The 14,785-nt window shown below is 39.4% G+C and overlaps 1 protein-coding gene across 1 annotated transcript in view; it reads right to left on the bottom strand.

Annotated features, from left to right (window-relative positions):
* shank3a (SH3 and multiple ankyrin repeat domains 3a) overlaps positions 1–14,785 on the bottom strand; it is a gene marked incomplete at both ends in the record, with an annotated part of 142,191 nt that overhangs the window by 79,467 nt on the left and 47,939 nt on the right. Inside the window, 3 exons of the mRNA XM_083917471.1 lie at positions 2,259–2,426; positions 3,173–3,324; positions 4,063–4,171. Coding sequence (XP_083773597.1) covers positions 2,259–2,426; positions 3,173–3,324; positions 4,063–4,171 — 429 coding nt within the window. The remainder of the gene's footprint in view (positions 1–2,258; positions 2,427–3,172; positions 3,325–4,062; positions 4,172–14,785) is intronic.

Here is a 14,785-nt window from a genome sequence, read left to right as displayed (position 1 = left end):
TCACCTAGACAGTAAATGTAAAACAAGCACAAGTACACCTCAGTTATGTTAAAACTATTTAATCTTTTTCTTGTGTTACTTCTTCACACATGTCATTAACAGTCTCCAAAAGCAAGAGACAACCTTGTTTGTATCACCTGAGGCGAAATCTTTGAGTTGAAATTGTTCTGACAAGAGTGATTCCTTTTTGGGCTTCATTGTTTCACATAACTGGGAGCAATAAACTTTCCACTGAAGCTTTATACAGCTCCTCTCTTTTTATTCCCTCCTACTCTGTGGTATGTCCTGTGTCACTGACACAGAAGCACACTGACTCTCCCCAGAAACTGTTCTCTCCCTGCTGTGTTCTGTCTCGCTAAGAGTGTGTGACAGCAGTGAGACAGCACACAAATGATTCTGGGATTGTTGTTGGTTATCAGACCTTCAGCAGTGTATCCTATTGTACACGGTGGATACCACTAGAATACTAATACTGGAAAGGACGGAACGGGAGAGACTGAGAGGTGAAAATTAAATGGGGAGAAAATGTGTAGTGCTAAACGACCTTTACAGTATGTGTTCAGTATGTTGGATCTATTAACAGAGAAACATGATCTGAGTCCTTCCATTTAAAGCCCTTATTGTATCCACACATTGAGAGGACACACAAATAACCCACCGTTGATCCTCTTCTCCCTACAGTCGTAGCTGAACACACCAGCTTTAGAGAAAGTAGAATGGAGGACAGGAACAATTTCATATTGTTTTCCTAAAATTCTTTGTTCTAAGTCGGATTCTACAAACTCTCTTAACTGCACACGCTTTCCTTGTTGCAGACTGATCAATGCCACCTGTTAATGAAGAACTGTTCATTAACGAGTTCTGCTCTGTGAGGGCACAAAAAGTGTCAGAAATCAGCAGACGAACCCACCACCAATTTTGCAGTGCTCGTAGTCGAGGACCACTCTGGACCACACTGATTATATAAAACTTTCCAGGAAAGAACTTGCTTAAAGAAGCACAACCACCACAAAACAATGGTTACTAAAGTTCATCAATAACCGACAGATTCATTTGTTGTGTTTTATGCTAAGCTACAAAGTTAAGTTCAGTTTATTCCAGGTAAACTTTTCATTTTGCCTATAATTACTTCACAATGACAATTATAGCAAGACCTGGGTGGGGGTTGGAACATGTGTGTAGTAAAAAAGGTGAAGGAGACAAGGTAAACAATGACATTGTGTCTTTTTTTTGCAATGGTATTTTCGGAGTTGGGTTTCTCCTGATACTCACTACAAAATAGCTATTATATTTACAGTGAAGAAAATAGTACAGATGAAATTGGAAATAGATTGATCATCTCCTGTTATGAAAAAATAATGGCATTTCTTCCAGAGAAGACTCAAGAGAGTTTCCATACAAATATACCACATTTGAGTGCATTTGCTTGATTTCCCTCCTCTTATTACAGTTAAAATGTTGCCATTCAACATTTCCTCTGCACTTATTCGTATTCAGTGTGAGCAACAGAAGTGATGAGTCCCACAGCTTTCTGTTTGGTTCTATTCAAGTTCTATTCAAAGCAGAGAGCCTTCAGTCCTCCAGTGTCTTTCTGTCACTACTCAGATATAAGCTAAGAAGCCCTGACACAAACAAAAACAACATGTAGGCACTAACCTCCATTATGTTTACAGAGCAGGGCATTGCTTGAGGCGGTAGGAATATAAAATGCACAAGATATGCCGGGCTTGCTCTTTGTAGGTCAAGAACCTATTTCTACGGTTAACACAGATGGATACCACTACTTAGACTGTCTGGCTCTGGCTTAAATACAGCTGATTTTTTACAAGTTCTGCTACGCCGCAGCAACAGCAATGAGTTACTGTGGGTATCAATGGACATGTGAGCAGTGGTTTTCCAAATGTTACATTTTTAAGCATCCAACTAATAAAACAAAAACAGGTTTTCCAAATATTTGTTGCGATTTCCTCTGCTTGGAAATACAATTGGAAGTACAGATTGATTGAAAAGTCTTCCAAAGTTTTGAATTTCCAATCCCTAGACTAGGAAAAGAGTTACCTCCTTCCCAAGAGCTAGAGTTTCCCACCCCCCCAGGGATTGGAACAGCACAAAAGACATTTTCAAACTGAAGAAAACACAAAAAATCCATTCAATGAAACTCTGAAAACCAGACAAGACCTCTTACCCTGCACCGATATTTGTATTCTGCACACAACCCATTATTATTCTATCTGTGTGTGTTTGTGTCTGTGTATTACCTGGTGTATCTCCTGCCAGCCATTCTCATCCACACAGCCGACCTGTGCATGATCATGCAGCAGCAGCTCACAGCAGTATGGGTCTCCTCCTACCATTGAGCTGTGGTAGAGAGGAGTCAACCCCCTACTGTCTTTATAGTCAGGTGATGCCCCCAAGTCCAACAGCGTCTAGTGGGAAAAGAGGAAGGTTATGGGGCGAATAATGCTGGATGGATTCACACAATCCCCAGTAACTGTTGCATCATCAGCCTCACCACGCAATGTGAATGTCAAGAAGACCAGGGCAAAGAGCTACTGTATATATGCTATTTTAAGAAAATATCCTGAAACATCAGCAAAGTAATCACTCAGTCAGTGTTACTGATCAATTTAATCTTATTCTGCAGAAATTGTGATCACTCTTGTGCTGACTGACATGTATGAAACAATTATAGATAAACTATAATAGATTGTCTTTGGCTAAATAAGCTAGAATATGACCTTCCAGAGACTCACTATATCATCAGTAGCAACAGCTTATGCATGAGACATGGCCCAGTGACACTGAATATTTGGATAATGACAATGGCCGAGCGGAAATAACCAATTCCATCTTCAACTGTTCTGGCTCAACAGGAAATCAATTATATGACTCATGTAAATCCTTTCATTTAGGTGACAAGCCTCCTTATACCAGACACATACAAGGCTATTCAATGAATATGCCAGCCCATTCAAAGAGGCCATGTTGATCCTCACATATTTAGTAATTGCTCAAGCACCCTCTGTACTCAGTTACTCAAGCACTCTCTAAGAGACATTGTCTGCCTGCAAACTCTCCTTTTCCAGGGAGAAAGTTTTTAAGCAGGCAATTGGTGTGGCAAAAGGATACAAATGCAATGCTATGATTGTATGTTTGTGTGTGTTATACTAACTATAAGCGCTGTATGGTTCTTGCTGCGCACGGCCTTGTGTAGGGCAGTAATGCCATCTTTTGTTCTGAAGTCCAGATGTGCTCCTCCACTCTTCAGTACCTTGATGAGCTCCGCACATCCCTCCAGCTGTGCTGCCAGCGTTAGAGGACATTCTGTGAAATCCAAGGAGGAGCGATCAAACAATATCAAAAATCAATGTATTTCCTGTGACAGTTCTGTACATTCTTCTTAGATAAATATAAACCCAACAATTGGATTTGAAGCTGCCAATATTTGATGACAATATTGCACACTACGGTTATTAAATAATAATAAATAAACAGTTGTTTGGATAACTGTCTAGCTGAGTCCTTCCATTTAAAGCCCTTACTGTTTCCACACACTAAAAGGACACATTTAAAAGACCACCCTCAGACCTCATTTCTCCCTACAGCTAAACACACCATCTTTAGAGAAATCAGTAACTAATGTTGTGATTGTCACCCTCGGGTCTGCATTGGTGACCGCTTCCTGTTGGTGTTAAACCAACCCATTCTCATGTTCCCCTAGCTTCACAGCTCTTCTGTCACACGACAGGTCACCCAACAGAGAAATCTCCTTTATGACTGGACAAACATTTGCATAAACGGGAGGGAGATTAGCCACGAGAGTAATCCAGCTTTGCTCAGCATGCAGCAGGCTTATTTCATAAAATCCATACATAGTCAATTTGTAGAGAGAGAGAGAGAGAGAGAAGAGAGAGAGAGAGAGAGAGAGAGAGAGAGAGAGAGAGAGAGAGAGAGAGAGAGAGAGAGAGAGAGAGAGAGAGAGAGGAGAGAGAGAGAGAGAGAGAGAGAGAGAGAGAGGGAGGGAAGGGATGATGTGATATTTCTGAGCACACACTTCCTCACCTCCTGTGTCTGGATCATGGAAGTTGGGGTCCAGGCCTTTTTCCAGGAACCTTGAGACCTTCTCAATGTTCCTGTGCTGCACATACTCCATAAACTTCTTCAGGTTTGCCTAATGGAGGGAGACAAGGGAGCATAGGGGAGGGGGGGACAGCTGTGATTGGATGATGTCAGACTCATGTGGATGGGGATATTTAATAATGCAGTTCAGAGATGAAAGCTAAAGTCTCTGCTCTCCCCTTCTGTGTTTGAAGGTTTTATTTCTGTTCTGTCATGCCAAGCAAATGGACAATGTGCAGTAGATGTATAGGCTATAATAGGATGGAACAAAAAAAAAGACATGGAAAGGGCTGTAAAGTAACACTGAAATGAAGACCTTTCATTTGGATATTGGTACCAGGAAAATGAGATTCTGAGGCTAACGTAACATTTTGAGTTCAAATGTGATGGTTGTAACATTGCACAGCGCCTCAGAGCAACACTAACATTGATGTTTAAAACCATTTTCATAAAACAAGCAAAGACACATTCACAAACCTTCCAAACCTACCCACCCAAATCTGAACACACACATACTGTACACACACAAATACATTTAATACCCTCTGATTAAAAATATCCATCATCTGCTGATGGGCAAGAGTGTAGGGAAAAGAGAGAGAAATGAAGCTGTGAGCAAGGTACCAGCACTAACATTTCATAATAGATTACTATAGCCTGAAGAATCAGGGCAGCAATCTAATTTGGACTATCCGAGACATAATATTGTAGTGCAGAAAGTATCTAATGACTATGCACTGTACTTACAGAATACATGCATAGGAATTATTTAAACAAATCTACTATGCTATAGTTTAATACTTAACAAATAAAATATCAGTATGTATCATAGCCTAATATATATCTTGAGGATGTAATTCAACAGTATCTGCAGTATACGAAATTAGCCTCACAGAAAACTTTCATTACGATTGCCTTTGTTTCTCCGTCTCAGTCATTACGTAACAACCACATGTGCAAAAGCCTCCATTCTACACAACTTAATAACTGAGCACAAGGCCTTTAATGTGACAAAATTAAACACATATAACACATGTACACTCCCATGCAACAGTGCCAACAGAACACAGCAGCACTCACCCTGTGCGGCATCATATACTGTATATCCTTCGTCCTTCAAAGTCACACGCTACACTTTCCGAATTTCACATCACACACTCCCGTTTTCTTCACATAGAGTCAGCTGCAGCCCGCTTGCCTCTACAAGCATGCCTCTTGTTCATACACACCACACTGACATGCTGCGAGGAGCTGCCGACCGCTACTCTCCATCTCCAAGTCAAACTGAGTGAGAGAAATTCACTTTTTCCTTTTTTTTACATGTTCTGTGAGGCAGTTGTTATGGTGATAGGATACAAAGACAGCTCTGGCAGCCAATGTACACATGAGTGGGTAGAGCACTGAGGTTGTGTTTGCGTTTTGTGCTTGTGTGTGTGTGTGTGTGTGTGTGTGTGTGTGTGTGTGTGTGTGTGTGTGTGTGTGTGTGTGTGTGTGTGTGTGTGTGTGTGTGTGTGTGTGCGTGTGTGTGTGTGTGTGTGTGTGTGCGTGTGTGTGTGTGTGTGTGTGTCCCTGCTTCAGATACTACCTTGAAGAGACTCTGTGATGATTTGCCACTGATCAGCTGGATCTGATGTGTGTTTTATTGCCTGAAGGCTGATATAAACGATGTATCTGCTTTGATGAGGGACTTAATAAACTCTAAATATTTTCTTCATCTCACTGTCTCTCTCTCTCTGGACAATATCTTCAAATCGTCTATCCTGATATTGGTCATTTTTTAAATCTTAATAATGATAAATATTACCAGGATATGCCTGTGAATGTTCTCATTCGTCCAGGTCATCGTTATCCTCAAAGCAATTTCAGTCAAAAACAACTGGACTGGTTGTTTGTTACCAGGATATGGACTATTTTCTTGCATTTCAATAAAAAAATGATCTATAGTATATAAACTTAACACATGGTTATACCTATTTTTGTATACTTCATACTGTATGTTAGTAAAACAGCACCTGTATGGTTGTTCCAGCTTTGCTCCAACGTGCACAGATCAGTGTGTAAAACGTCATTCATTACGTAAATATTGCTGTAACGCAGCTCAGATGCTAGGTTTTTTTCCCGACATTGCATTACGATGGCCAATACGGACCGCCCATTTTCTTGAGCCGATATTTGGAGCCGGTACTACTTTTTCTCCCACAATTTACATCATAAATATTACACAATGATGATAACAAATGTTAAGAGTCTCAATTTTTAAAAAAAGGAACATTTATTGAACTCAAAAAAAGGCGTCTCCAGCAACACGGAGCTGCATGTGTAAGCCTGTCTGTAAATAATACCGGGGGATAAACAACGCAGCAGCCCACATCGGCCAATACTGATACACCTAAAAAAGGCAAATATTGTCCGATGTATCGTCTATCCCCAGTTTTTGAAATATACTGTATATGATTATATCGATTTGCTCAGCCCATATTAAAACATTTATATTAATTTCAATATAACCCTTAAAAACAGAAAAATAACTTATTTGACCCACCCCTCTAAATATGAATACATAGGTAGGGGAGTTTTACATATTTCAAAATCAAAAACATTTCCAAAATTTGCTGGATTTTACCCTTTGGCAACATTAAAAAATCATCCAGACTTTTATCTCTGCATGTCTTTTATGTCTCCTCCTTTAGATACTGCAATTCTCTTTCTTCCTGACTTAGTCAAAAACTCTCTGTCATGTTCTCAGCCAGAATACTGTGGAAAATCCTTCAGCTGGTACGGAGAGATGACTGTGGACCATTTTATTTCAATCATCCGTACGCCGATTAGTGATTTCCTATTACTTGAAGTAGCAATAACTTATTGACTATTCATGATGGTCTGGATGTAGCATTCTTTCTGTTGTTTTCTGGGAAGCAAACTGATTTTTTTTTCATTTAAAAAGCAAAACCATAACCACCTTATAATAACAACCATAAGGCATTATAATTATTATTATTATTATATATAATTATTTCTGAATCAATAAAACCAGTGTTAGCAAAAATGACATCCAATATGAAAAAGAACTAGGGCTTTGATAAAGGGGCTATAATTCCATTTATCGCAATACTGCAAGCAAGGCAATATAGTCAGATTGTTTTTAAATGTCATTTTAAGAAATGGTATAAAGAACACACCACCATATACCATTACAACACTACTATATATATATATATATATATATGTATACTATACACTGTCTGCTATAAATCTTTGCATGTAAACTATTAGTCAAAAATCTATACATTGTTTTTGAGAATCGTTACAGTATAATAAAACATAATATTTAAATGAAGTACAGTAAGAGTTGTGGGTGGCTCAGTTGGAAATCTATAGTCATATTTTCCAATATCCAGCTTTTAGCACCGACTCTATGCAGGGCTCAATAGTTTCCGGGTTACAGCTTTTTCAAATTCTTGATTCTGTCATTCTGGCAGACACTACCCTAATGTAATACTGCCATCAGCCTGTCCGTGCCAAGACACTTGCCTCTGGGCAAGGGGATTTCTGTGGGAGGCCCTGATCTCCACTGATAACATGTGAGTTCACTGGTAAAATCCATCATACTGTATACACAAGCACACACAAATACACCTTATGTCACTATGGTGATCTAAATCCCAGCAACCACCTATTTTGTTACCACTCTGTAAAGGTACCTAGCACAATGATCCGATGCTAAAAGAAGGATGAAATACAAATTTCTCTTTTGCTTGTTTTACTAGCCGGTCCGGCTGCGTGTGGCTGTGAAAGAATGTCGGTATTATACGTGAAAGCCATGTGTAGCAAACCCAGACATTGCTGAACTTTTTTTCTTTCAGTACAGTACAGTACAGGTCCTTTAAGTTGATTATATATGATATCTTGGTTGTTTTGAATTAAAGATGTGTAATTTTGGTATAGACAAACAGATCCACTCAAAGTGTGTGTCTGTTTGCTGTCAGTGTTTGTATTATTTTATGTGGATCCCAGGAAGATTAGCATCAGCTGGAAAAGAACATAGAACAAATATGCAGCTTGTGTACACATACACTACTGTTCCAAGGATGATGTAACCCTGCTGTGCTGGATCAAGTCAAAAGAAGAGAGGGACAACAAACAAAGACAAGAAAAGGAAGGACCAAATGACAGATAGTGTCTAATCTTAGTGCAGCAGGGCAAAAAACTGCAGCAATAATCAACTCAGAGAATCTGTGGCAATTCACCAACTTGTTAAACCAAGAAAATATCCTGCAGATTCAGTTGGTTGCTCATTTCAGTGTCTTCGCCTGCTCTCCATGTGGTTAGAAATTACTCTTAAACTACACCATTTGATATGTGTCAGTACCAGACGGGAAATATCTAGAAAATAATCTGCTATACATAAGATTTTGAATAAAAATCATTCTAGATTTGGAATTTGAATTATGTTGACTTTGCAGTCATTCTGTAACCCGTGAGAAAAATGTAACTTCACTGCAGTATATAACAGTAGTAGCCAGGGTTTAGGGAACCTCCTCATTTTGAGGGGCAGCCTTGTGACTCCTACTGTATGAAATCTCTTAGAATTACAGGGACAAGTCATCAAAACAGCAGCAGGACTTCAAAAACCTCACCAGTGCAGGATACTGCCCTCTCCTACTTCCTTTTTATTTTAAATATATTGGCACTTTTGGATACGTGTCCTGAATACTATGCAGCACCTTGTAAAAGATCACCAATCAGATGCAAAAATGAGTGGAAGAGCTACTGCAGCTAGCAGGAAAAAGATGATAAAAGTTCCTTCAGTACCCTGAGGAGGCTCTTGTCTGCTCCACCACTAAGGGGGGATTATCTGACAGTACCTGATAAAAGCCTGGGTAGGAGGCCAAAAATGACAGCGACAACATGACAACCCCTGCCTCCCCTGCTGTCTTCCCTGCCTCTTTTACTCACTGTTTTGAGGCTAGTTTTTATTCTCCTTCTATAAGGTGTTTTTGCCAAAGCTTCATAAAAAGGAGGTGTACACACTCCATGTCGAGTTTAATAGCTAATGTGCATCCATGTATGAGACGTAAAGCATATACATATGTGTGTCAGACACTTCCACTGCCCTATATTTACACTCATTACCACATGGCTACATTGCCCCTGGTCCCTCGCAGCTGGCCTACAATACGCTGTGCCATGGATGAGTAGTAATTACAATGTTCACCAACATGATGCTTCTTCGGGAGGATCATATACCGGCCTAATGGGAGCTGGCCCGTAAAATACGCACATGTTCTAAAGAGTCACAACTGCTTAGGCAACAAACAAAGTGAGTCAGTGCGGTGGATCATGGGTATGTTCTGGGGACAGTCAGACATCAGAATGATATGAGTACAGCCTAAACAGTTGGGAAATAGCAGACATGGAAGTACTGTGTTACCCCATTGACACAGGGTCCTGCTATCACTGCAAGCTGCATTACAGATTCTGTATCATGAAGAGAGGCATATGGTTACGGTCAAAGATATCCCCACATTTACATCAACGGCCACTGTCTATGTCTACATGTGACGGACAATGATGTGTTCAAATTTGACAAGGTGTTCAAACCTAGGTCTTTGTGTAGTGAAGTTCATTTCCCAGGGGAATAGTTACTGATAGTTGTTTTCAATCAAACTGACACTGATCGTATTGTAGGTGCAAAAACTGACTCACATGAGGCTACTTTGTGCTTCCTGCTCATCAGGTGTACCCTGTCAGCATCGTGCTGTCATATTTGCATTGTGAAGCCTATTCAGATGCCAGGTGACTTGTCTATTCAGCCTGTCTGACAGTGATGTGGAAAATGGTCATGACACTGAATGATGGTCTGATAAATGAGTCCCAACAGTGTCATTGATGAGCAGCACAGTTGAAACTGTAGTGGTTAATTTAATTTAATGATTTACTTGTATGCATTCTGTTAATAATTAAACATGTAGGACATTTTGTATATACACGTTGTAATATTCCAAATTGCAATCATCATGAGGAGGCAGAGATTCAAGGAGTGTCCTGTCTATTAATACAAACCTATCAAAAGCATTAGCTGACTACGTTTCGTCGTATGAAACAGAGATGCTTTTACTACAAACTGCGGCATCAACAATCAGTTACACGTTAAAAGAAACAAATGTGTGTAGTCTCGTGTGTAACACAAACACCCTTATCTGGCACAGAGTGCTCCTGATTCTCTGTCTCTCTGTGCTGTGTTGACAGTCACTTATATAAAGGCTGGAGCGAGAGAGGGCAAGCCTTGACATCCGTCTCCCAGATGCTTTACGCATAAAAGAGGCCATCCTGCTGCGGGTGCACTGCATTTTAATTAGACACAAACCTAGAGACACAACTCCATATTAGATAAGACGCAGAATCTGGCTACATTCGCACACAACCCACTCACTCAACAGCTTTTAATAGCAGTAGAAGTAGTCTCAAGTAATACGTTTGTGTCATAATAATTGTGTTTTTTTATTTATGTGCCATATTGTCTTAGTGTTTTATTTAAAGTCAATATTTGTCAAAAACAACTTAAAAAGAAGTGAGGTAACTGATTTAAAGTACAAGCCATATTCTATCACGGGCAATTTAAATATAAGTTTTGGTAAGTCGTGCAAGGGTGAGTTATAGTGTTGACAGTAAGGGAAGCAAACACATAGATAGATAGAGACTGATAGAATGAAGATGACGCAGTATTGGAGTATTGTAAAGTTTGCAAAAATGGGTCTTTTTTATAAGCTTGTATAAATATGGCCTTGCAGTTTCAGTCACAAACAGAAAATAAAAGGAAGCAAGCTGTCTATTCCCTCAGCTCCCTATCTGAGGAAGATGAAAGCAAGAGGCTCCACGTAAGCATACTAAGATGCATCCAATCTTCCAAGTTTTAGGAAAAACCAGAAAGCAAACCGTAGAGACTGTATAGTGAACCGAACTGGTCTATCTTTCATCTGACTCAACGCTCACTATAACAACAGAGACTCCTCTTTTTAAACCTCTTCTCTTTAGAACAAAAAAAACAGGCAAATGGCTTACCTGGTTTTATTTGTCAGTTTGTCAGTTTATTCTATAATTCATGGATTTATTGCAGAGTAGGAAGGTCTAGAAGCATGTTCCCATTAAAAATGCAACAAAATGATATGGTGTGGCAAAAACGCAAGAAAATGGAGTCACGTGAAGGGATGATAGAAGTTAAAAGGGGACGAGGTTAAGAGATAAGAAAAGAGTGGAGAAGTAATCTATTTACAGCTCTAAATATTTCTTATCCCAGGTGATATTGGTCTGTCTTGAAATGTTAAGATAATAAAAGCCAGAGTAACATCCTACTGTAACATTGTAGAGTTGTTGTCAAAGGAGAGTCAACCGTCAGATTATTGTTTATTCACTATAGCAAATAATGGCTCAAACAGGCTCGCGGTTTGCTGCCTGCTACTAAAAAGCACTAGCATCTTAAAAAACCTGGGTTGTTCATCGAGGGTAAGCATGTAAAAGTGTGCTAAATTATGAATCAGTAAGTTTTATTTTGTAAGTGTGTGTGTGTGTGTGTGTGTGTTTGTGTGTGTGTGTGTGTGAGAGAGAGAGAGAGAGAGAGAGAGAGAGAGAGAGAGAGAGAGAGTGCGAGTGAGGGAGTGTTTGAGTCTTCAGAGAATTATTTTGAGTTCCATGACAAATTACAACAATCATCGTTTGCATATGCAAGTGGGCAAGATTTAGATCAATCAACATTTCACACACACAAACTAACAGCAAACAAAAGCAGAAAAATACCTCTTGTAGATAAATACAGTATAGTATAACAGCCTCTGGCAAGTCAGAAAAATGTTACTCTCTTTAACACATCAAATGCGAGTGCAACGTAAAATCTTAGCCCATCTTAGCAAACACTAGGGCAACTACTGAACTATGGCTCTTTCTTTTCATTCATCCTAATATCAACAGATGGATTTAAAAAAAAACTTTTTGTACAAAGTATAATTATTATTCATCCAGAAAGTGGCCATATGTTATCAATCGAGCCATTGATGTCAATTCTATAAAGAGCAGGCAATATTCATGAGGACCTGTGCAACCTAATACAAAAGCCCTGCTATGAATACTACCTCTGTGAAGCGTACACTATTTAAATATTTGGGTACGTATTCATTTCTCTCCGTGGTAACATTTTTAGTGCCATACTTTGTGGTACTGTTGTATTGGACTGTATCATTTAGAGCCTAATCAATACAATTTATGACGCTATTTTAACGAAACAAAAGGTTTCACTGCATTAGACTGCACGAGAATTGAAGATACCAGGTTGATCTGTAAATACTGTGCCATCCAGTGTATCATAGGCACCACGTCGTGTTACTGTTGTGAACTGTGTTTTCATGCTTCCTGGATTGCATGATTGGAGTGCAGTCATTAGCTCTGTGGGCAAGCTCTGCCTGTATCACTCCAACAGAAGCCAAGTCAGTGCCAGCCTGACACAACATAGAATAAAACTAAGTACTACTGGTCCGTACTGACGTATTGTGATATATTTAAATAAAAACCATGATGCTATTCATTGTGGAGCGTAATATTTGTCTGCAATAAAGTTTAGCTACATGTACTGTATATGCTGTACATAGTGTAGGGCAGTTTGTATGTTTGTGAGCACCATGGAGACGTGATTCACTCTCATTGCATTCACCAAAACTTTTTTTTTTAATATCTGATATTTTGCCTTTCAACATATACAGTATTGCACAGTTGACAAATATTTTTTGATGGCTGTCCATTACTGTTTTGTTGCAGTTACATGTGATAATCTGTATTCCTATGAGAGTGGGGAGGTTGAAAGAACTCACCACAAACATATGGTATGAGTATAAAACACTGTCAAGTTCAAAGATGATGCTGGAATGTGTGTAGCCTGCTGCACTACAAACATTCCTGAAGGGAACTTTATTTGCATATGTTGTTTTAAAGCAACAAATCTGAGCAGCTAATTGGGCTATCAGCAAACTGAAGCAGTGTACAGTACAATGCCACAATAATATCTCATGACATACTGGGCATATGAATTAGCAACAATATGGTTTTGTAAGGTTTGCATGGATGCTTTCGGCCCCTTTCTTTGCAGTAAATCCAAGTTGAGCCTTCAGCTTGTCTGATACTCAAATCAAAGGTTTTCAGCTGATAATTCCTATAAAAAAAATACTGGTTTCCTTAGTGAGTGTTAAGCCGTTCAGAAGCCCACCACCTACAGGTGGATTTTACAATTAACATTATATCTTACTGGTGGATTCAGTAAATCTGTCCAATAAAAGAACATATTAATTAACATTCTTGGTGTAATGTGGGTGTTTAAACTCCCCTAAGAGACACAGAGCTGCTGTGTGCTGCTTCACGCCTGTTGGAACAGATTGGTGTTACTGTGTTTTATATGTGTTTCTATAAGCACTTCTGCCTCTATCCATGTCTGTTTAGACTTCAGCCTTCAGTATGTTTTTCTGAGAGACAGACCGACAAACAGGAAGACAGACAGGGAGAGAGAGAGAGGGGAGAGAGAGAGAGAGAGAGAGAGAGAGAGAGAGAGAGAGAGAGAGAGAGAGAGAGAGAGAGAGAGAGAGAGAGGGAGAGAGAGAGAGAGAGAGAGAGAGAGAGAGAGAGAGAGAGGGAGAGAGAGAGAGAGTGTGCTTAAGTAATCTCCAATGCCCATACCTAACAGGCTTAAATTGTAATGCTCTCAGCTACAAAAGACCAATATACTGTATGACAGAGTGTGGACCCAAGGAATACGATTTTCTGAGGGGGGAATCTTCAACCTTTACTGTATAGCGGCAAAATAAATCTCTGAGTAATTTGATACACTCTTAAGCTTAGGGAGAGAACACCAGGTGGAAAAAACACTTGAGGCTTGAGGATGAAATGTATTGGACTCATTCACACATACAGTGTGTACACAGGCATTCACTCTCTCACACACACACACACATACACAGACACACACACACACACACACACACGCACAAAATAATACCTACTGATTCATAATTTAGCACACTAACCATATTTTATTTATGATGCATGAGTGCAGTAAAAAGGAAATACCCCCAAACTCAATGACAGTGATGGCGGTGCAGTTACTATAGCAACAACATCTAACACATCATTGACTGCCATTCAATTCCGCACCTCTCTGGTGAGGATTTTGAAAGAAGCACAACCCCACCGCTTGCTTTGTTCACATTAGAAGATGGGTCACATGAAGTGTTAACTGAAAGCAAATAAAGGGCAACCCGAAAAAGAGACAAAGAGAAACAAAAACGCCTCTCTGAACTCTAGCCTAAAGCCACCCTTTACCATCTGCTGACACAGCATGCACATACCAATACAGTTACCCTATTATGTGGGCTATCTCTGTTTCTAAACTATATAAAATGAGACACAATAGGACAGACAATTGAATCGGATTCAATCCCTCCAAAATATATGAAGGCAATCTTCATATAATGTGTCCTGTTGAGGTAAAAGCTGTCGCTCATACATCAAACAGTAAAAAAATCACCTTTGAATAGGAGGTCCAAAAAAACTAAATATATTAGTACTATAATATTGCTCCTTTACAAACTACTATAAACCTTCTTTCTCTATGAATATCTAAATAAGAACA

The sequence above is a fragment of the Echiichthys vipera genome, assembly GCF_963691815.1.
Source record: "Echiichthys vipera genome assembly, chromosome: 7".
In the NCBI taxonomy this organism is placed as follows: Eukaryota; Metazoa; Chordata; class Actinopteri; order Perciformes; family Trachinidae; genus Echiichthys; species Echiichthys vipera.
This window is presented reverse-complemented; position numbering and strand designations above follow the sequence as displayed.